General features: G+C 40.8%; 1 protein-coding gene across 1 annotated transcript in view; it reads left to right on the plus strand.

Moving 5' to 3' along the window:
* The window catches only part of Cat (catalase), a 34,717-nt gene extending 18,578 nt beyond the window's left edge, over positions 1-16,139 (plus strand). Inside the window, exons 9-13 of the mRNA XM_020182796.2 lie at positions 3,638-3,776; positions 5,880-6,010; positions 12,705-12,812; positions 14,791-14,874; positions 15,401-16,139. Coding sequence (XP_020038385.2) covers positions 3,638-3,776; positions 5,880-6,010; positions 12,705-12,812; positions 14,791-14,874; positions 15,401-15,466 — 528 coding nt within the window. The 3' untranslated portion in view covers positions 15,467-16,139. The remainder of the gene's footprint in view (positions 1-3,637; positions 3,777-5,879; positions 6,011-12,704; positions 12,813-14,790; positions 14,875-15,400) is intronic.
* Positions 16,140-23,618: the final 7,479 nt, after the last annotated feature.

The raw sequence follows: 23,618 nt of genomic DNA on the forward strand, positions 1-23,618 counted from the left end.
TACATTTTTTTCCATCTGTGAAAACAGATCTGTGGATATTTTTTTTTCTTTTTGAGATGGGGTCTTACTATGTAGCCCAGGGTGGCCTTGAACACTCTGTCCTCCTGTCTCTGCCTCCTGAGTGCTAGGACTACACGTGTGTGTCACCATGTCCAGCCTCTGTAGATGACGTGTATAAACCAAATTTATGTGCCAGTGATTAAAGGCAGTGGGTTTGTTTAACCAGCTGCCTTGCTAATGTTGCTAGGCATCCAGCATATTTTAGTCACTTCCCAATGTGCTCTTCCAAGAGTACACAGCATAGAAATTCTACTTTGGGCCAGAAATCAGTAGGAAACAAGTGGTTTAATAATTACTGTGTAAATCAATCTTTTGTGTCTTTGGACTTTGAACATGAGACAAAGGTTAAAGGTTATACCCAGGATCAGACTGCAGGGACTGCACGTTGCTGCCTATATAAGTTCTGATTCCAGGATGGGCATTAGTGTCCATGGAGGGCAAGCGAAGATTCTCACATTGTTTTTTAATAACATTGTTGCTTTGACATTGGAAACATCAGAGGCTTTTTATAGAAAGTAAGTTTTTCATTAGATTTTGATTCAATTTAACTAATACAGATTGAGTACCTTCCTATTGGGTATGATAGGGTGTCCTGGGTGCTGTGACAGATATAAAACCACAAGATAATCACAGTGTAAGATAGAGTGCTGTGGTGAATATGAAGCTGAAATTTTGTCTGGGAGGAGGCTGATGACAAAGTTTCTGGAATGAGGTATCATTTGGAATGGGTTTTGAAGGATGGATGGGATTCTGATTTTATAGCAAGTGAAATGGAATAGAGGGGCGTGAGGACAAGTGCAAAGGTAGAACATGTTGGCAATACTTAAACCACATAGTCACCCTGTCCTGAAGTTTGGGCAAATTCACTGGGGAAATGTCAGGGGAGACCGTAAATGCTGGAAATTTGTACAGTTGTCCTTTCTGGGAAAAATAAAGTTTTGTTTAGTTTTGAGAAATGTAGGCTGGTAGATAGCAAGTAGAATTACTCCTCCTGATGATAAATAGAAAAAGAAGGATCTGGGGGTGGGGGGTGACTAGGAAGGGGAACTGGAGCAGACTGCAGAGGGTGATCACACTGGGGAATGGAGGAAGCTGAGATGTGTGACCGTGGACCTCCCACTGTCCCTGCCTAGTGGTTGAAATAGAGCTGCGCTGTGTGGTGGAGGGACAAATGGGGTTCACCAAGACAGGAAGTTGGCCCAGCAGAGCTTACACTATGTAACCCTAGTACTGAGGGAGAAGATTGAAGAGTAAAAGGTGACCCAAAGTCTTTTCACAAGAATCTAAGTCACCACGGGTGTCTGGGACTACAGTGAGACCCGGAGGCAGACAGCAATCTGAGTCACACAATTTAGGAGAACACTGATGATTTGAATGTAGTACTGGGCCCAGGGGAAAGGATCATATAGCAAATCCATGTTCTCTACAACAAAAGAAAGTGAATGTATATGTAAGATATCCATCGAAACTGTGGAGAAGAAAGTCCTGAATAAGGATAACAAGTGGAAATTAATCATGAATTTCTACTAGTATTAACAGTAATTTCAGTTCTGAGATATACACACACACACATGTGCATACATATTTTAAATTTAGCATGTCCTGTATAGTTTTTAAAATGAGTTTTTAAACAGTATTTGAAAGTGCCAGGTGCCACTGGCTCACATCTGTAATCCTAGCTACTCAGGAGGCAGAAATCAGGACTGCAGTTTGAGGCCAGATTTGGCAAATAGTTCAGGAGACCCTATCTTGAAAATACCCAACACAAAAAGAGCTGATATAGTGGCTCAAGTGGTAGAGCGCCTGCCTAGCAAGTGTGAGGCCCTAAGTTCAAACCCCAGAACCACCAAAAATAAATAAGTAAATAAATAAAGTACTTGAAAGAGCTTTCATAGATTTCTAGTTGTCTATCATTCCTAGCCTAGTTTTTCTTATAACTTCCCAGCTCATTGTTGAAAGCTTTTTGAGTACATAGGGAGTATAATCTTGAGGAAGGTCTTATAAAGATTCTTTGGCAGGAATATGTAGATAGTATTGTTGGAGAAGGGACTGACAATGAGAGCAAGCTGGGGTGGGGTAGGGGGCTGAAGTTATTCCTGAGACATCTAACAAGTGCCGAGCATGGGCCATGGCAATTGGAGAGTGTTCTCATTTACTTTTCAACAAGGTCGTATGAATAGATTTTAAGGATAGCCAGATCACCATGAAAGGGATAAAATAGTATAACACAAGTCACAGAAGGACCATCCATCCTCTGAGTGCCCGACAGTGCAGGTGCAGCCTGTCTTTACTCCTGTACTCTACAGTTTGCAGTTATGGAAGATGTTGGGCCAATTGCCTGAGTGGGAAAGTCTTGTTCTGTTTTCTCCCCTAGACCCAGCAAGGGAAGGGGCCTTGAGTGAGGCCTACATTCAAGCTGGTGTCAGGGTATAACCTCATTGTGCCCATTTCACATTCTTGTGAATCTCCACACATAGATGGGGTAGGGTTGCCCAAGAAACATGGGAGAGGAGTAGGGGAGATAGAACTGAATAACACAATTGAGGCAACATCCAGGAACAGCTGGTGGCTCAATTGCACCTTCTATCCTGTCGATCAAGTTGGAACACAACTTCTTGAGGCAAAAAGTTTCATAACCATAGCTGGAGTTGAGTAGTGGCTGCAGGACCAGCCATCAAATGTTCCCTTAGACTATTTGAAATGACTATGAGAGGTAAAGTCATTCAGCTGAGAGGAAGTTATTGACAGAACAGGGCTCAGATTAGGCATATTGATGTGATTGATTTGGTACAATATAATTGCTTAAATTGCCAATTGAACTTGGTTTTTATTTTGTCTTAAGAATACCTTTTAAGATTCAAAACCAATGATAAAATCAAGGAAGAAAAATTGTAGAATAGAACGTTGATGCATGAGACTATTTCAATAATTGGATGTTAAACTAATGCAGAGTTAATCATGGAGCTTTTAGCTGAAAGAGATTTCAAAATGCTTATCATCCTGCCTTGGTTAATATGTAACATCAGTTAATCTTGGATCCATCACCTCTGACATTAGGTCCAGGATTTCTAGCCATGCCTTTGTTTGTGTAATACTTTGTTTACATCTAGGAAGTCTCAGAGCTCCAAGTATGATTCAGAATATAGGATGAGAGGTGCTTCTTTGAAGAATTTCCATGCAGTTGGTTTTGTAGAAATGAGCCATTGTTTAAAAGGCAAATGCTCCATTCCTTCCTCTAGAGTGGGAGATGGGAGGTGTAGAATTAATTCAGGATTCTGTCTAGATTCCAGCAAATCTATTTTATAATTTAATACTTCCTTCAGAATGGAAAAGTAAAAAGACAGGATACTATTGTTGTTTGGGGGCAAAAGCTAGAGTAGATGTGAAGTTTATGGTGGGCCACCTGTGTGGATGACTGATAGTTCAGTTATGGGAAGAGGAGACTGGTTCTTTAGAGGGGGCCAGGCATGGTTTTGTGGGAACCATGTACTTTAAATTTTAGAATGACTTTTATAGCCCACATCCTCTTTCATGTATAACTGTCCCCACTCAGTGTCAGCTGTGCTTGTTGCTGTAGGGCCGCCTCTTCGCCTATCCTGACACTCACCGCCATCGCCTGGGACCTAACTATCTCCAGATACCTGTGAACTGTCCCTACCGTGCTCGAGTGGCCAACTACCAGCGTGACGGCCCCATGTGCATGAACGACAATCAGGGTAGGCCTGGAGACACTGGGCTCTCCTGTAAGGGCTGAGGGCATGGAGAGCAGATGGGGTGTGATGCTGACTGTGACTGGTGCTCCACAGGTGCTGCCAGCATCCAAGGATTTTTTGTTCAGCATTGAGGTTTAAACTTCCTGAGGATTCTTCCCATCCTGTCTATTTTATAGACTTTATTGAGAATTCCCACCTCAGATTTTACTTGCTGTTCCTCCTATGGTTGAAGTCAGGCAGAAAGGTCTTGCACTCTGATTACAGTAGAGTGTATCCAATTTAAGTTACCAAATGTGCACTTTCTGAAACCACTCTTAAAACACCAGGACTTAGACTCTTGGAAATGCAAAGGCCAAGGGTTTCCTGTCTTTGCTTCTTTTTCAGGTCTGTTAAGGCCATGGAGGAGCAGTGGGAGGGGAGAAGGGGAAGCAGAGGAAATAAAGAGATTCTCACCCCTCTGTTTTTCCTGTGTGAATGTAGTTGAACTTATGTAATCAAGTGGTTAGATGAGACTCCACTGAAGTTTTACTTCTTAGAGCACATTTGTCAAATTTCTTTCTTTTTGGCTGGGTCTCATGCTTGCTAGGTGAGCTCTCTACCACTTGAGCCCTGCCTCCAGCCATTTTTGCTTTAGATATTTATTTTTTGAATAGTGTCTTGAGTTTTTGCCTAGGCCAGCCTAGTTGGTGATTCTTCAACCTATGCCTCCCATGTAGGTTGAATGGCTAGAATGTAGGAGTATGCTGCCACATTCAGTGTTTTATTGGTTGAGATGGGGTCTTGTTAACTTTTTGCCCAGGCTGGACTCCAACAATGATCCTTCCAGTCTCCACTTCCTGAATAGCTGGGATTACAGGCTTGAGCCACTTTGCTTGCAGACTGTTTTCTTCTTTTTTTCTTTTTTAGTACTGGTGCTTGAACTTGGGGCCTATTCCTTTTTTTTTGTTGTTTGTTTTTTCTTTTTTGGTGCCGGGATCGAACCCAGGGCCTCGCACATGCTAGCAAGCGCTGTACCACTGAGCTACATCCCAGCCCAGGGCCTATTCCTTGAGCCACTCCACCAGCCCTCTTCTTTTGATAGGTTTTTTCTTTTTAAAATTTTTTTATTATTCATATGTGCATACAATGCTTGGGTCATTTCTGCCCCCACCCCCTCCCTTACCACCCACCTTGCCCCCTCCCTCTCCACCACCCCCTCGATACCCGGCAGAAACTATTTTGCCCTTATCTCTAATTTTTTTGAAGAGAGAGTATAAGCAATAATAGGAAGGAACAAGGGTTTTTGCTGGTTGAGATAAGGATAGCTACACAGGGAGTTGACTCACATTAATTTCCTGTGCATGTGTGTTACCTTCTAGGTTAATTCTTTTTGATCTAACCTTTTGTGATGGGTTTTTTCGAGGTAGGGTCTTGAGAACTATTTGCCTGAACTGGCTTTGAACCGCAATCCTGCTGATAGCCTCCCAAGTAGCTAGGATTCTAGGTGTGAGTCACAGGAATCCAGCTTCTTTAGAATCTTAAAATCTTACAAGGAATAATAGTGCAGCAGAGTTCCATGTATACTGTGGAGGAAGAGATAAAAACTATAAGCTCTAATCCCCCACCTACCACTAACTCCTGGGTGATCTGGCAGCAGTCAGTGAGTATCTTGGAACTCCAAACTTGGTTTAAATGGAGTTCTCAGGTTGCTCCCAACAGTTCTGTGATTCAGTGTTTGAATGGATCCCAAGTCCAAATGAAACTCTCAAATTTGAAATGTATCTTCGGATCTGATCTCAGTAGTGGCCAGATCAAATCTTTAAAAATTCCTCCTTGTGTGGATGTCAGGAGACTTTATAGCTGAGAACCATTGAAGTGTTGAGCGACCTTTGAGATGTCTCTGTGCAGACTCGGTGAGGCAGCCCATGTGAGCGGCATTCTCCAAGGCTCTTAGCCCTGACTGTGGCTAAATCTCCGAAGTGAAAATTTACACGTGTGGTGTGAATATGCCTGTGTGGGGGTGTTTATGTGTTAGCTTACACTTGAATTTATGTCTTCCTACACCGATGGGTTGCAGACTTGCTTAATTTTTCTTCTTCCTAAGTTAATCTGTGGTTTCCTTTAAAGGTGGTGCTCCAAACTACTACCCCAACAGCTTCAGTGCTCCCCAAGAGCAGCGCTCGGCCCTGGAGCACGGCAGCCATTGCTCTTCAGAAGTGAAGCGCTTCAATAGTGCCAACGAGGATAATGTCACTCAGGTAATGGCTTCCTTGTCTGCTGTGGAGGTCACTTGCTAATGCTCCTTGTTCATGCAGATTTCCCCCTCTTAAAGTGTCTGATGTGTCTTGAGTTCAGGAAAGACTTATCTCTGATAGTAAATCCAGACCTTTATTGGATAGAGTCAAAGAGCTGTGTTATCATGTTTTTTCCATTCAAGATCTGGAGACTCAGCTCAGTTCCCCTAACTTTTATGGAAGGGGTACAGTCGGGGGCTGTTGGGGAAAAATGATCTAAGTACCGCATAACCTCTGCCAAATCTAAGCGTCTGGCAGGACAGCATAGATTCCAGTATGACCGTGGAGATCCAAAATAGCTGTAGAGGGTTGGGGATGTCGCTCAGTGGTGCTTGCCTAGCATGTAGGCCTTGCGTTCAATCCTTGTATGATAAAATATGAAACAACAACAACAACTAAAATAGCTGTAGGAGCCTCAGCAGTGAGATTGTCACCGTCCCACTGTAGGGTTCACCATGCATATGACTCAGCTTTCTCCAGCTGTCTGCTTCTGCTTTTCACTGCTTATTCCTTGTTCCTATTGTGGCCTCCCATTTTTCTGCTCTCTGCTTCATGGCTTCCATTGTACCATCACTGTGTTTTTGCCCTGCCCATGGCCTGATTCTCCTTTATTGCTTCTTTCTTCAAGTACTTCTTTTCTTTTCTTTCCTCTTTCCTCCTTTTACTATTCTCTCAATAATTTTTTTTTTTTTTTTTTTTTTGCAGTACTAGGGTTTGAACTTGGCTTTGCAGTTGCTAGGCAGGTGCATTCATATCACTTGAGGCATGCTACCAGCCCATTTTGCATTGGTTAATTTTGAGATATGGTCTCACTTTATGCCCAGGCCAGCCTGACAGTCATTGTCCTCCCTTGAAGGCATTTATTATTGTGTAAGAATTTTTCAAGATTCTGAGCACAGCCTATAGTGGTTTCATGGGCTGGAGGACAAAACTGGGAGTAGAGGATGTGCTGAAGAGGGGAGCCTCTAGTTAACCTCCCCAGCCTTCAGCTGGGGTCTCTGAAGGGCCACGCTAAGGAAGAAGATCAGAGCCCAAATCAACTTGCCCTCATGAGGGCTGAAACACTGCTTTGCGTCACCTCCATCTCAGACAGGATTAAGATGATGTGTTGGCAAAACCCAAGCTTTTTTTCCCTCTGCTCTCACACCCCCACAATCAACACACAGACTGCTGAGGCCTCACAAGGTGATTTCTCTCCACCAGCAAACCAGCAGTCCTCTCTGCTCTGGACACCAGCCAGGAGTCCTCTAATCTACCTCAGTCTGGCACTGTGTGCCTGGATGGAGATAGTGTAGATCCCACAGGAAGGCTTAGTGCCCAAGACACCCCCACTTCTGATGCCAGCAACAAGCCCCAGGTTGTTTTATCTGTGCTTCTGACTGAACCCCCTCCTCAGGTTTGCTTCTGTTAATTTGCTTAAGAATTCAGGGAGACATGTTTCTTAGTTTCTTATAAAGTTTAATACAAAGAGTGCTGATGAACCACTGCCTAGCACCAGGTATGGGAGAAGGGGCACGAGCTTCCATGTCTACTCCAGGAGCCCCACACTCCAAGAATCTCTGTGTGTTCAACTATCTGGAAGGTCTCCAAACCAGGCTCTTTTTTTTGTTTTGTTTTTTAGATTGGGACTTCATTGCTTATCTAACGCAAATAGACAGGAGGGGAAACCCAGTAAGCCCAGTCTGTGCAGCATTCTAAGGTGGGGGCATGACCTCTGTGGGATAAGGAGGGTGTTATGACTTACTGTCAGACAAAGGTAGATCAGACAGAGAATTTCTTTATGGCCAGATACAAGACAGAAAAGGCAATGATGACCTGTCTTGAGGAAGAGAAATTCTAGTTTTTAAGGCCTGCCTTGAGGAGGGAGCTATGAGTCAGAAAAAAACTGGATGAAAACCAAAAATATATATATCATAATACCATAAGTGATCTCTCTCCATCCTAACTACCTGCCAGAAGCAAATAAATCTTTGGTAGAAAGTAGAACCTCAAATGATCTTTAGACTTTTTCATAGGCAAATTTACAGCATTTAGTACTAAATTATCAGGCACACCTAATACATATGACCTTATGATTCAAGATAAGAAAAAAAATAAACTTGACAGTAGAAACAAACCCACTACAGATATTGGAACTGTCAGATTCAGGTTTTAAAATAACTGCAATTGTTGTATTCAAGAAAAGAGATGAGGCCAAAGCACAATGGCTCACACCTACAATCCCAGCTGTCTTGAGACAGGGGAGATGAGAAGGATTACAGTTTGAGGCCAGCCCTGGCAAAATTTTAGTGGCACCCCGTCTCAGATCTGTAATTTGAGCTAGGCAGAGGCATAGGTAGGAAGATCATGGTCTAAGGCTAGCCCTGGACAAAAAATGGGAAACCCTATCTGAAAAACAATCTAAAGCAAAAAGGGATGGGGGTATGGCCTAAGTGGCAGAGCACTTGCCTAGGAGCACAAGACCATGGGTTCAAACCCCAGGATGGTTAAAAAAAAAAGAAAAAAGGGGAAAAAAAGAAAGATGACAACTTGGAGAACTTAATAAGAGAACTTTAGTCTATTAACAAAAGAAGGTGAATGCATATTCTGAGCTAGAAAGTACAATAAATGAAAATAAAACTGTAGTGGATCAGTCTAAAAGGAGTTAGCACAGCTCTGAAGAGGGGATTAGTGATTTGTAAGTTGAGCAGTAAATGTCAAGTTCAGCTCCTGAAGACAGAAAACAAAAGCACTATTCATGAGACACCATTTAGAGATTGAAAAGGAAAGTCACAGCGTGGGAGAGTATATTTGCAATTCTTCTAACAGCGATTCATGTGTAGAATGTGAAGAACTCCTACAGAGCAATATGGAAAGAGACTGCTGAATAGGAAAATGGGCCACAGATTTAAAGAGAACCTTCACCAAAGTGATAGATAGCTAAATGACTGAAAAATGCTTGTCACCAGTGATATGCAAAAAAAAAAAAAAAAAAAAAACCCCACAAAGGAACAACTACATATTAGAACCTGCATATTAGAATGGCTAGACTTGAAAAGATTGGCCATCCCAATCTTTTGGGATGTCAAGGAACAGCTCTGACTGTCACGTGAGTACATTACTGGTTCAGCCATTTTGGAAAATTAAAACTGAGCATATGTGAGCCTTCTGATCAAGCAAGTACACTCTTCATTGATACCCAATCAAATTGGGTACATATGACTACCAGAAGACACGACAAAACTATTGACATTACCCAAATGATCATTAACAGAAGAATGGGTAAATAAACAGTAGTACATTCTTACAATGAGTAGCAGTGGAAATTAGTGAACTGATGCAATAAGCAATAAAGCAGGTGAATCTTACAGACATGACATACAGCAAAAAAGCCTAGACAAAAAGATTGTAAACTGTCTGAGTCTGTATATGTAAATATCAAAAAGAGCCAAAATGCATTTATGATATTAGAAATCCAAAACATTGTCTCTGAGGAGAAAAAGGGGATAGTGCCTGGGAGGGGCCATGGTGGGGGGATTTGTGAGATGTGAGTATTGTTCTATCTTGATCTGAGTGGTTGTTACACAGTTGTGTTCACTGAAATATCATTAACTTCACACTTGTGAGTATTGCCCTTTACTGTAGGCATGTTACACTTAAAAAGCCTATTAAAGGGAAACCCTCTTACTTTGTATTGATTAGTAAAAAGAGTCACTTTTTTAAAAAATGGAATTTGGTCCTGCCATTAATGGACTACAGTATAGAGCTGACAAAGTGGCTCAGAATCCTTAGTTGGTCAGCCAGCTAGAACAGCTGTCATGTTGATGGAGTCCATGCCTTCCTGCAGCGAGCAACTGAGCTGTGGAGAGATGGGTCCTTAGCCATGCGTTAGAATAAGTAGGTCAGATCACTGTGGAGTCCTCCAGTGTGAGTTCTTCAGAGCCCAGTCTGCCTTTCCCTGAACAGTAGTGAGTGCTAAAGCCAGGAACAGGTCCTAAGGACAACTGTTCAGACTATTCATGATGTCTTCTTAGGCCACATGCTGTTTATCTTTGTATATGCATGGTACCTTTTTTTTTTTCCACTTCTTAAAACCATAAATTGACCGAATGTCTAGAAGAGCAAATATTTTAGGTTGTCATGTTCATATGTATCTAATAGTTGTGTCTCTGGGGGAGAAGGCTCTGGTTTGCAGTGCTTATCATTTCTCATGTGGGACTATTCCCCAGTGCAAATTTTAAGGTCCCAACATGATATTTTGGAGCCTGTGGCATTGAGAAGTGATGCTCAATATCCCTGTTCTGTGGTATTTCCACCTAAGAGCATGGTAGATATAAATAACTTCAAATAGGTGGAATGTACTCAGTAGAAGGTATTTATTTTTGTTTGTGCTGTAACTTAATTGTAAGCATACATAATTTAATTGTTACAAAGGGCTGGGGATGCAGCTCAGTGGTAGAGTGCTTGCGGAGCATGCACAAGGCTATGGATTGTAACCCAGTTCACGCAAAAAAAAAATAGGGGTGGTAACTTGCTTACAAAATTCCTGAAAATTTGACCATCATTTTTATGACAAGCTGGCTGCAGTGCACCACTGGAAATGCAGTAACAAATCCCTTTTAGTCGAGGATGGTAAATTGAAGTGACATAGGCCACGTGGCCTTTCTTTTCTTTCTTACACATCAACCTATAGATTAAACATTTTGAAAAAAATGTTGCTCAGCTAAAAACTACACTATTTTCAAGTCCCAGAGATGAAAATAAGAGTCACAGTAATGAGTGAATATTGGAGGTATTTGTCCCATGGCGGTAATGTGAACTGATTTGTCCCTTGTGAAGATTTGTGTCTCCAAGGGTTGAGTTGAGGCTGCAGGATTCATGTGTTGCAGAGAGCTAGAACTGGTTTCTTGGTCTAAGGTGAGGACCAGGAAAGAGCACCCTGTTGGAGAAACTACCACCAGATGAGAATGCAGCTTGGAAGTGTGTGAACTCTAGATGGAGACAATCAATACTGAGAAACTGGGAGTCCTTCCCCACCCTGCTATGCTCAAGTGAAGTCTCTGCATTCTGTCCCACTTCAAGCCGTCTAGAAGCCCTGAACTGAGAAACAAGTACATCAGAGAATCCTTTTAGACCTTTGCAGAGTTGATGAAATAATCATCAACATCTTCACAAATAGGGTACATTTTGTACTAATGCCTAAAGTAATTCCTGTTGAAGATGTGTCACAGGGAAAAAATCATAATACATGCAAAGACATCTAAAGTCCTGATGGATGAATGATATACAGGATAATCTGAAAGTGGCTTAAAAATAAGTATGTATACAGATTCAAGGAGATACAAAAATGAGTATCAGGATGTGAGAAAGAAAAAAAAAAGGCAGAGTTGGAAAACCACCAAATAGAAATTTCTAGAAACAAAAAAATACAGTTTTTGAAATAAAAGTTGAACAGATGAAAGATGCAGGGGATGCTTACACAATATGTCAAGTACAGCTAGGAGGGAATTAGTGAATTGGAGCTAGATCTGAGGAAGTCTCCAAGGTGGAGTACTTTGGATTGTGTTAATATGGAAAGACGGATTTTTAAATTTTGGTATCAAACTTAAACTTTGATGCAAAATTTTAAATAAAATTTAAGTATAGTCTGATATTTGGTAACTTAGAAAAATTATGCATATCAATATTTTGTTAATTTTATCATTTGAATAAGTGGGCATTATTAGACTTTATAAACATTAATGGAATCATTCATATAGCAAAGTCTGGCATATTACAGGTGCTCAATAAATATTTGGTGAATGAATGAACAAAATGTTAGAATAAAACCATAGCTAGAGCCTAAAAATGGTTGATTCCAGAACTGAGCAGAGGTACTGGATTCATATACATGGCACTAAGTTATTATTTTTCATTTTAATCTATTGTACTCATTTTAAAGGTAACCCCAATGATCATGCAAAATATCATAGTTAATAACATCTTGCCCAAGAAATCTTGGCTTCTCAAAAATTACAGATATAAAGGCATATAAATGAATCAGTTTTTTTTTTTTAATTCTCCATGGTTCTGAGTAAATTGACCAAAGGTTGCATTCTGCCAAGTTTACACCAAAAGACAGCTTGCACCCTCTGGACTTGTCAGTATTAAGAATGTGCTGTGGCTTTTAATTGTAGGCTTGGTATTTAAGAGATTTATAAGCAGTGATTACAAAAAAAAATATGAAAAGTAGTGAGGAGTACTATCAACAAATGAATGCAAATCAAAGTAAGAACAACACAAAGGAAAGTTTAAATTATAATTTTATATTATTCTTAAATTAAACATTTCAAAACTGGCATTTGGTGAGTTTTGCTTGTGATAAACTGGCTTTCTGTTTTTTTGATGATACTGGGGTTTGAACTCAGGGCTTCACCTTGATAGGCAGGTGCTCTACCACTTGAGCCACTCTTCCAGCCTGTGTGTGTGTGTGTGTGTGTGTGTGTGTATGTGTGTGTGTGTTTGTGTGTGTTGGGTATTTTCAAGATAGGGGCTGGCTGGCAAACTATTTGCCTGGACTGGACTCAAACTGTGAGCCTCCTGCTCTCAGCCTCTCCAGTAGCTAGGATTACAGGCGTGAGCCACCAGTGCCCAGCTAAACTGGCTGTTTGATTCTTTGCTCTCCCGTGTGGCTGAGCAGGTGCGGACATTCTATACAAGTGTGCTGAATGAAGAGGAGAGGAAACGCCTGTGTGAGAACATTGCTGGCCATCTGAAAGACGCACAACTTTTCATCCAGAAGAAAGCGGTGAGTCAATCTTTATAAGCTGAAGGGTGACATCTGCTGGCTCAAGGAGGTAGTACAGCGGTGTGGGAGAACTTTGGAAGTATCGATTAAAATCCCCAATCAACCTCTGATTGCTTTTGTTCTGTGTTTTGTCTGGTGTGACATGTCTGATGATTCTTAGCCATTCATCCGATGTGTGATAATTTAGTTGAGTTCAGGATAAATTCTCTCCTATGTTGTCTAATTCAACTGCAGCCAAGTTCTATGCAAAACGGTCGGTGTCTGATAGCAAAATGTGACTCTACCACAGTTGTGCTTGAGGTTTAGATGATAAAAAATACATATTTATAGAAGACAGTTTTGTGATTTGAAGCTGTTTAAAGGCTTAGTATCATGACATCTTGACCCTCTTTCAGGCACAAAGTAGAAGCTTGCCTGTTTTTGCGTGGGTGAGAATTAAGCTGCTTTCAAAAGCAGGGTGAACTTTTGAGCTAAGGGGCTAGGGTATTTCTGACAGGTGCTCACTGAGTACATGAACCCCTCTGACCTCTGGTTTCCTGGCCTGCCACAGGCACATGCTTTTTGTAAGTCTAGGGATTCAGCTATTTCTTTGTGCCTTGATTACTTCTATGTCAGCTGTCTGGGATGTGTTCAAGGGCCTGCGTCATGAACCTGCAGAGAGACTGAGGCTCTGCAAGATAGGCAGGGCAGGTTTTGTCTCAAGTTATGATAAGAATGGGCAAGACAGCTTGTAAGTAGCAGGACTGGACTCACATTCATGGCAGTCATCTCTGACATATGCTGAAACTAAGGCTTCATATGGGTTGGTGGTGCCCCACCTCCTCCTGCCTGAAGTATGTGCAGTTGCCCAGCTGGTACCTGTGTCTTTGTATCCTTCACTTTAAATTCTGAAAATGCCTGGCCCATTTCTTCATATTATTTACTATAAAGTTTTAAGAAGATACTCTGAGGTCCCTCTTTATATGTAGTAAATACAACTCATCTCATGGGCATTTTTCTCAATATTCTATGTGTGGTTTTTCCCTCCAGTGACCAGCAGTCCTCTAATTCTCTGACGGTAACTGGGTATCCCACAATTCAATTCAATTCTGACAATAATCCCTGGAGTTAGTGTTAGAACTCACTGACTTAGGGGCCAGCCCTACAAGACTGTTCCCACTTTCCCACTTTGGATGGCAGATGAAGTACTTTGGCTACCTGTACTTCCGCAAGTTCTGGGGTTTGATAATTTGCTAGGATGAGTCATAGAACTCAGGGAAGCGCTTTAGTTAGGACTACCCATTCATTATAAAGGATACAACTCAGGACCAGCAGAATGGAAGAGATGTGTAAGGCAAAGTGTGCAACAAAGGCTTGGAGTTTCTGTGTCCTCTGGTGTGTCACCTCCCAGCACCTCTATGCATTCTCCCACCAGAAGCTCTCTGGTGTCTGTCATTTAGGAGTTTTTAAGGAGGTCTCATTAAGGAATGGCTGACTAAATCATTGACCATGGTGATTGAACACAATCTTCAGCCCCTCTCCCCCCGTGGGGGTCCAGGGAAGGGGCCAGAATCACATACCTGGTCTTTCTAGCACCAGCTCCATCCTGAATCTCTATAGGCCTCCATGAGTCACCTTAGTAGCACACAGATGACAGTAAATTCCAATGGTTTTCGAGAGCTGTGTGCCAGGAGTGTGAGACAAAGACCAAATATTTGATTTTTTCCTATGATACCATGTAGACACACTTACCTTGATCATTTAGGGAAGGGGACACTGAAGATGAGAAAAGCAACTTACCCAAGGTTACTCACCAGCTATGGCAGTTTTCTCTGGATCCCCAAGTCTTACTCTAAGATCTTGTTAAATACTGTGTGGTGCTCCTTCTGAGACATCCTTCCTCCTCTTGTGAGTACACACAGTGGGACAGAGAGAGACACTGGGGAATGGCATAGTGGAGCATTAGGGAATGCTTATGTCTGTTTTTCTTTGGTTCTAGGTGAAGAATTTCAGTGATGTCCACCCTGACTACGGGGCCCAAATCCAGGCTCTCTTGGATAAATACAATGCTGAGAAGCCAAAGGTGAGCCCAGTCCAGCTTGGCTGTGGCAGGGGATGTGTGGGCTGGCTTAAAGCAGACAGAGTTTGGTTTCCAGGTGGCATTATTATTTTCAGGGACCACTACCCACAACCAAGAGATCTCTCAAGCAGCTGTTGAGAAGCTCTTTTGAGATATAAGGAACTTTCCTACGAAATATATACTCTTTACTTTAGCTCTGGACAATAAAAAACAGTTTACAGTGAATGATTTCTGAATTATTTTTATTTGGGCACAAGTTAAAGTAAAGAGAGCAAGGTGCTGGTGGCTCATTCCTATAATCCTAGTTACTCAGGAGGCAGAGATCAGAAGCATCACAGTTAGAAGCCAGCCTTGGCAAATAGTTTGCAATACCCTATCTCAAAAATATCCAACATGCAAAAAAAAGGGGAGGTAGAATAGTTCAGGCCCCAGTACTGCAAAAAGAAAAGAAAAAAAAAAGAAGCAGAGAGAAATAGCAAGTTGCTGCTTGCTTTGAGTTCATTAACCTGCTGCTTTTGTTTTAAAACAGAACGCAATCCACACCTATGAGCAGGCAGGCTCTCACCTGGCTGCAAAGGAGAAAGCCAACCTGTGAGGCTGGCGGCCCATTCCTTGCTGAGCCCGGGCTGTGAAACAAGGCATAAATGCTCACACCTGTGAATCACTCGTGCCTGCATGGAAGATTCTCCTGTGCTTGATGCACAAATGCAAGCTAATCTCTTTAAAATGGTAATCCAGATTCCTATAGCAAATGATGTAGCAATGGCTTTTATAATGTTCTTTCTCTCCCTAGAGGAAAATGAAGGTTAGGGCTTAACAATCTTTTAATAGAAACATGCATTTGCCTTTGACAGTTGGTTGGATTATTCATTTAAACTACATTTAAAAGGAAAGTTTCTAGTCAGAAATATGACTTTATCGGACTAGAAAAAATCTTGGTGAGATTAGTATGTTTACATGTCACCTCTATGGCCTATTTTATAAAAATATGACTGAATTATACAAGAAGAAAAGATAAAAATGACTCAACTGGAAATTTTTATTTTTCTAAGATCCTTATAGGAAAAACACACTCAGTGCATCAGTGTCTTCTGAGAATAACTTCAGCACCATCATAGTTTGGTGTTTATTCCCTGATGTTTGTTGGTCAGCTTCATTTTCTCTCACTTGAAATTATGTTTATGTTAACACAGCATTGATTTTACAGTGGGTTGATTTGTAATTGCTTACATTTTTACAATAAAATAATCTATATGTAAGAATTAGAATGGTGTTTGATTTCTTTTGACCCCATATATAACTTGGAATGTGCTACCAGATAATTTGAGGAGCATCCATTGTTTACCTTGAAGAATGGAAGGACAATATCATGAAGACACTGTGCTGTTTGCTTAAACTTTTGAAACTTAGAAACTTATAGGAAACTTAGAAAACAGCAAACGGCTTGACTGATGATTACTTAGATCTTTTGTTCATTAGCTCGCTTACTTCTTGTGAGTTTTTAAAATAAACCTTCAGAGCCAGGTACTGGTGGCTCACATCTGTAATCCTAGCTTTTCAGAAGGCTGAGATCAGGAAGATCATGGTTCTAAGCCAGCCCAGGTGAATAGTTCGTGAGACCCTATCTTGTAAAAAAGCATCACAAAAAAATAGGGCTGGTGGAGTGACTCAATGTGTAGGCCCTGAGTTAAAATCTCAGTACTGCAAAATAAATAAATAAATACCTTCAGAACTATTAGTTATTTTCTGTTTTTTTTTTAACTCAGCCTATTATGCTTTCAAATCACATGGAAGACTTCAAACGTGAATTTTGAATACGAAATGAAAACTCATTTTTCTTGAAAATCCTCATTCCCTTCATTTTCAAAACCACTTTGTGTGCACACCACTAATCTCAGCACCCAGGAGGCAGAGACTGGAGGATCAAAAATTCAAGGCTAGCCTGAGCTACCTAGCAAGACCCTGCCTCCAAAAAAAAAAAAAAAAAAGGCCGGGGATATAGCTCAGTGGTAAGGCACTTGCTTAGATGCACAAAGCACTGCAAAACAAATAAAGAAAAAACCAGTCTGTGCCCGCTCTCTGGAATTTCCTGAGATGTGGACTTCACAAAGTCATGAGGCCACTAGATACAAACTCTTGCTCTTTTATCGCCAGTTTCTTGACATCCTGTCACACTCTCCTGCCTGATTCCTCCTGCATTTGAGCGCTTTCGAGCTGTTCTGTTTGTAGACAAAGAAAGTAAATTTGTAGCTGGGCACTGGTGGCTCACATCTATAATCCTATCTACTCAGGAGGCAGAGATCAGGAAGACCTTAGTTCAAAGCCAGCCCCGGCAAATAGTTCTCAAGACCATATCTCAAAAAAAACCCTTCACAAAAAAGGGCTGGTGGAGTGGCTCAAGGCTGGTGGAGTTCAAGCCACAGTACCACAAAAAGAGAAGGAAGAAAGTAAGAATTTATGCATTTGCACTCAATGGCAAATGCTGTCAAAACAGTGACTTTACTGTCTGTTGTGTTAGATCTGTAAGATAAACTCATAAAAATTAATGTACTTGACGATTGGGAGGGAGGTTATTTGAGTACACAAAGATGTAGAGTTCATGAGATAGTTTAGATCAAAAAGAATTAACCTAGAAGGTAACACCCACGCACAGGAAATCAATGTGAGTCAATGCTCTGTATAGCTATCCTTATCTCAACCAGCAAAAACCCTTGTTCCTTCCTATTATTGCTTATACTCTCTCTACAACAAAATTAGAAATAAGAGCAAAATAGTTTCTGCTGGGTATTGGGGGGGGAGAGGGAGGGGGCGGAGTGGGTGGTAAGGGAGGGGGTGGGGGCAGGGGGGAGAAATGAACCAAGCCTTGTATGCACATATGAATAATAAAAGAAAAATGAAAAAAAAATTATATTTTGTAGTCTAAAAATAAGTTGATATTTAAAACCACATGGATGTAGCATGTTCCTAGCATGTAAATATCCAATACTCCTCAGAGACTTTTTTGTTGTTGTGCTGGGGATTGAACTCAGGTCCTCACACATGCTAGGCAAATGCTTTACCACTTGAACCATGCCCCTAGCTCTTTTTGCTTTAGTTTGTGTTTGATAGGGTCTCAAGCTTTCACCTGGACTGGCCTCGTACTTCTATCCTCTTATCTCTGCCTCCCAATTAGCTGGGTTATAGATGTGCACCACCAAACCCAGCTCTCTAAAGACCTCTTATTGGATTTCAATGACAGCAATTATGAAATTAATTTTTACCAGTTAGGTTTAACTTCCTGTCTAATTATGCAACTTTAAGATATATCCTAAGAGTTTTCAAACCAAATTTCTAAGGAGGATAAAAAGAGTGAGAAGCAGTATATTATAGTACCCTTAGAGTAAAATAGACCTTGGTAAACATGAAGCTCTGGCTGGGGAAACTTGAGAAGGTGGCTTTACTCCTGAGTGCTTGTTTCTCTCCTCTAAATGACAAATAGAGTTCCTGTCTCCTGAGGAACAACTGTGTCATGATTACTCATTACGTTTGACTTTGACAACCATATCTTTCTAGCTCAGTCCTCCCAGTGCCCTACCTTGGTCAGCCATTGCTTCATAACAAACCACTTCACTTGTGTCCAAGTTGGCTGGGGATTGGCTGATCTAGGCTGGTCTCCTCTTAGGTGACTAGTGCTTTCAAGCTTTTGTTCAAATCATGTCTATTAATGTTTCCTTGGTCAAAGCAAGTCACCTGGCTAAGCCCAAAGGCAAAGGGCGAGGGACCATATTGCACCCACAGAGGCCATGTATGCGTGTGGGTAAGCTACTTACTGCTCACTTCCCCTCCCACTCATTAGTTTTTCAGCTCTACTGAAACCTTCAATCTGTCAACCCAAACACTCTTTCTTTTCACATTTTTATTAGCATATATTAGTTGTACATGGGGTGTTATGATATTTACATATGTGCTTACAGTGTATGTTGAGAGGTTCACCCCCTCCAGGATTCTCCCTCACCACCTTACACCCCCACAGTTCAGTGTTTATTTACATACACTTATACAAAATGCATCAACTGTATTCACCTTGCTTCACCCTTTCCATTTACCCTGTCCCCTCCCACTCGTACCTATCCCAGCACCAAACCTGTTTTACCTTTGTGTCCCTTTTTTTTTTTTATTTTAGTGTGTGTACAGGGGTTTTGCTGTGGTATTTCACATGTGTACGTATTATACTTTAATCAGATTAGCCCCCTTTATTAGACTTTTTCTGTCACCCTGTTCCCCATTATTCAACAGTTTTCTGTTTCATTATACTATTTTAATACACAGATGAGATGTATTCATTATTATTTACTCTATCATTCTTTTCCTCTCCCACCTTCCACTTGTCCTCTCAGACAGACCCACTATTATAATAATGTCCTCTCTCTCTCTCTCTCTCTATATATATATATATATATATATATGTGTGTGTGTGTGTGTGTGCATTTATGTACACATGTATTTTTTAGGTCTAGTGCCTACATATGAGAGAAAACGTGACCTTTGTTCTTCTGAGCTTGACTCACTTAACATGATGTTCTCCAATTCTATCCATTTACCTGCAAACAACATAATTTAATTCTTCTTTATGGCTGAATAATACTCCATCGTGCATATATACCACATTTCTTAATCCATTTATCAGTTGTAGACATCTGGGCTATTTCCACAGCTTGGCTATTATGAATAATGCTGCAACAAATATGGGTGTGCAAGTGTCTCTATTGTATCCTGGTTTATATTCCTTCAGGTCTATGCCCAGGAATGGTAACACTGGATCATATGGTAGGTCTACTTTTAGTTGTTGTCCTAATTTGCATTGCTACCAACAGTGGATAAGGGTTCCTTTGTCCCATGTTCCCACCAGAGATTGTTGTTTGTGTTATTGATGGTAGCCATTCTGACTAAAGTGAGGTGGAGTCTCAGTGTTTTGATTTGCATTTCCTTTATGGCCAAGAGTGTTGAACATTTCTTCATGTGTTTACTGACTATTTGTATTTCTGCTTTTGAGAACTGTCTATTCAATTCATTTGCCCATTTATTTATTGGGTTGTTGATTCTTTGTGGGGTTAGTTTTTTGAGTTTCCTGTATATTCTAGTTATTAATCCCTTGCCAGATGTATAGTTGGTAAAGATTTTCTCCTATCCTATAGGCTATCTCTTCAGTCTAGTGACTGTTTCCTTTGCTGTGAAGAAGCTTCTTAGTTTAATGCAGTCCCGTTTGTCAATCCTTTCTCTTAATTGCTGAGCTATTGAAGTTCCATTCATAGGGTTATTACCATGCCTAAATGTTCCAGTGTTTTCTCTATCCTATAGTACTTTCATAGTTTCAGGTCTTACATTAACATTTGTGATCCACTTTGAATTGATACTAGTACAGAGTGAGAGAATAGGTTTGAGTTTCAATCTTCTACAGTTGGATATGCAGTTTTCCCAGCACCATTTGTTGAATGTTTTGGTTTCCTCTATCAAAAATAAAATGGCTATAGCTCAGTGGGTTTGCATCTGGGTCTTTTATTCTGTTCCATTTAAATTCTCATCTGTTTTTCAATGCAGGAGGTATCACGATACCTGACTTCAAATTATATTACAAAGCAACAACAATAAAAACAGCATGGTACTGGCACAAAAACAGACATGAAGACCAGTGGAACAGAATAGAGGACCCAGATATGAAGCTACACAACTATAACCAACTTGTCTTTGACAAAGGAGCTAAAAATATATGATGGAGAAATAGCAGCCTCTTCAACAAAAACTGCTGGGAAAACTGGTTAGCAGTCTGCAAAAAACTGAAACTAGATCCATGTATATCACCCTATACCAAGATTAACTCAAAATGGATCAAGGATCTTAATATTAGACCCCAAACTCTAAAGTTGATACAAGAAAGAGTAGGAAATACTCTGGAGTTAGTAGGTATAGGTAAGAACTTTCTCAATGAAACCCCAGCAGCACAGCAACTAAAAGCATAGATAAATGGGACCTCATAAAGCTAAAAAGCTTCTGTTCATCAAAAGAAAAAAAAATGGTCTCTAAACTGAAGAGAACACCCACAGAGTGGGAGAAAATATTTGCCAGCTATACATCAGACAAAGGACTGATAACCAGAATATATAGGGAACTTAAAAAACTAAATTCTCCCAAAACTAATGAACCAATAAAGAAATGGGCAAGTGAACTAAACAGAACTTTCTCAAAAGAAGAAATTCAAATGGCCAGAAAACACATGAAAAAATGCTCACCATCGCTAGCAATAAAGGAGATGCAAATTAAAACCACGCTAAGATTCCACCTCACCCCTGTTAGAATAGCCATCATCAGCAACACCACCAACAACAGGTGTTGGCGAGGATGTGGGGAAAAAGGAACCCTCTCACACTGTTGGTGGGAATGTAGACTAGTACAACCACTCTGGAAAAAAATTTGGAGGCTACTTAAAAAGCTAGACATCGATCTACCATTTGATCCAGCAATACCACTCTTGGGGATATACCCAAAAGACTGTTACTCCAGAGGCACCTGCACACCCATGTTTATTGCGGCACTATTCACAATAGCCAAGTTATGGAAACAGCCAAGATGCCCCAGCACTGACGAATGGATTAAGAAAATGTGGTATCTATACACAATGGAATTCTATGCAGCCATGAAGAAGAACGAAATGTTATCATTCGCTGGCAAATGGATGGAATTGGAGAACATCATTCTGAGTGAGGTTAGCCTGGCCCAAAAGACCAAAAATCGTATGTTCTCCCTCATATGTGGACATTAGATCAAGGGCAAACACAACAATGGGATTGGACTATGAGCACATGATAAAAGCGAGAGCACACAAGGGAGGGGTGAGGATAGGTAAGACACCTAAAAAACTAGCTAGCATTTGTTGCCCTTAACGCAGAGAAACTAAAGCAGATACCTTAAAAGCAACTGAGCCCAATAGGAAAAGGGGAACAGGTACTAGAGAAAAGGTTAGTTCAAGAAGAATTAACCTAGAAGGTAACACCCACGCACAGGAAATTAATGTGAGTCAATGCCCTGTATAGCTATCCTTATCTCAACCAGCAAAAACCCTTGTTCCTTCCTATTATTGCTTATACTCTCTCTACAACAAAATTAGAAATAAGGGCAAAATAGCTTCTGCTGGGTATTGAGGGGGGAGAGAGGGAGGGGGCGGAGTGGGTGGTAAGGGAGGGGGTGGGGGCAGGGGGGAGAAATGAACCAAGCCTTGTATGCACATATGAATAATAAAAGAAAAAATAAATAAAAAAATAAAAGTTCGTCTTGAGGGAAAAACATGCAATATAATTTGAAATAAAGATATAGTAACCTTAAGAGCATTATAACTGATAGTAGTGATTTGCTTTTACTTTGTAATTTGTAGTCCTTGAAAGACTTTTTTTTTTTAATAAAAGTCCATCCTTTAAAAAAAAAAAAAGACAAAAGGAGGTTTTTAAATCCCTTTCGGACTTTTGAAAGATGTGAAAGGTTAAAATAAATGAACTCAAAAAGTTCTATGCAATTTTGGATGTTTGAAACATTTAAACAATGACACATTAATATACTGAAAGTTTGTTATGGACAGCCGTATTTCGGATCCTTACTAAAGAAAGCACTTGTGCTCTCTGCTCCATAAGTGAATTTTGCATTGTCTGTTGTTTTCATCTTTTGCCCTTTTGATTTGGCATTGTTTGCATAAAGTATAATGGATTAAACATCCCTTGCATTTTCTGTCCTTTAATGAATGATATTATGGAGTCATTTGCTTAAGTAAAACTCTTGCTTTAAAGAATGTGGTGGGTTGAATGATGGTTATCCTGAAGATGTATCGGTGTCCTAACTCCTGCAGTCCTTTTGGAAGAGAGCCCTGGCAGATTATCATTAAGTTAAGAATCTCAAGATGAGCTTATCTTGATTATCCAGGTGGGTCCCCAATCCAGTGGTAAGTGTCCATCTAAGTGAGGAGGAGCAGGCCATGATGATGGGAGAAGAGATTAGAATTTTGCAGCCACAGGCCAAGGAATGCCTGGAGCCACCAGAAGCTGGAAGAGGCAAGGGGAGATTCTTTCCTACAGCCTCTGGAGGGAGTATGACTCTGGCAATACCTTGATTTCAGACTCCCAGCCTCCAGCATTGTGAGAATATTTTTGTTATAGGACACTAACTTTGGCAATTTGCCATGGGCAGGCCTAGGAAGCTAATACAACAAAGATGCTGATTTAATGCTTTCGTAAAATGGAAACTTCTTGAGTAGCAGAAGGATTAATTTTTGCTGTTGTTCTCTGGATTACTGATGTGTGTATGTGTGGAGGTGGGGCAAAGGGAGCAGCATAACTCAGCAGCATGTTACTTTCAGTCCTGTCTTCTTGGCCCTCTTCTGCCTGCCTCAGTGCCTACCACTCCTGCCATGCCTTCACTGCCAAGCTCTTTGCTCCAAAGCTCCAACTGTCCCCCTGTGAGCTAATGTCCAACTCCCTGGACAATTTCTTCTTTCGGCCTATTGTGGGCTTTTCTTCAGTTTCTTAATGTGGTAGTTACCTCTTCAGATGGCCAAGGAAGGGGTCCCAAATTCAAAATATAAAAGTGTTCTGGATGTGTGAAAAACCAAAGCCCAAACCAGAAACCATAGTGCAAGAACAAAGTAGAATGGCTGATGACCTCATGTCCAAAAAGCAGTAGGAAGTGACCAAATGCTTTGATCAAAGGTACATCTTCCACTGAGATCC

The sequence above is a fragment of the Castor canadensis genome, chromosome 1, assembly GCF_047511655.1.
Source record: "Castor canadensis chromosome 1, mCasCan1.hap1v2, whole genome shotgun sequence".
Lineage (NCBI taxonomy): Eukaryota > Metazoa > Chordata > Mammalia > Rodentia > Castoridae > Castor > Castor canadensis.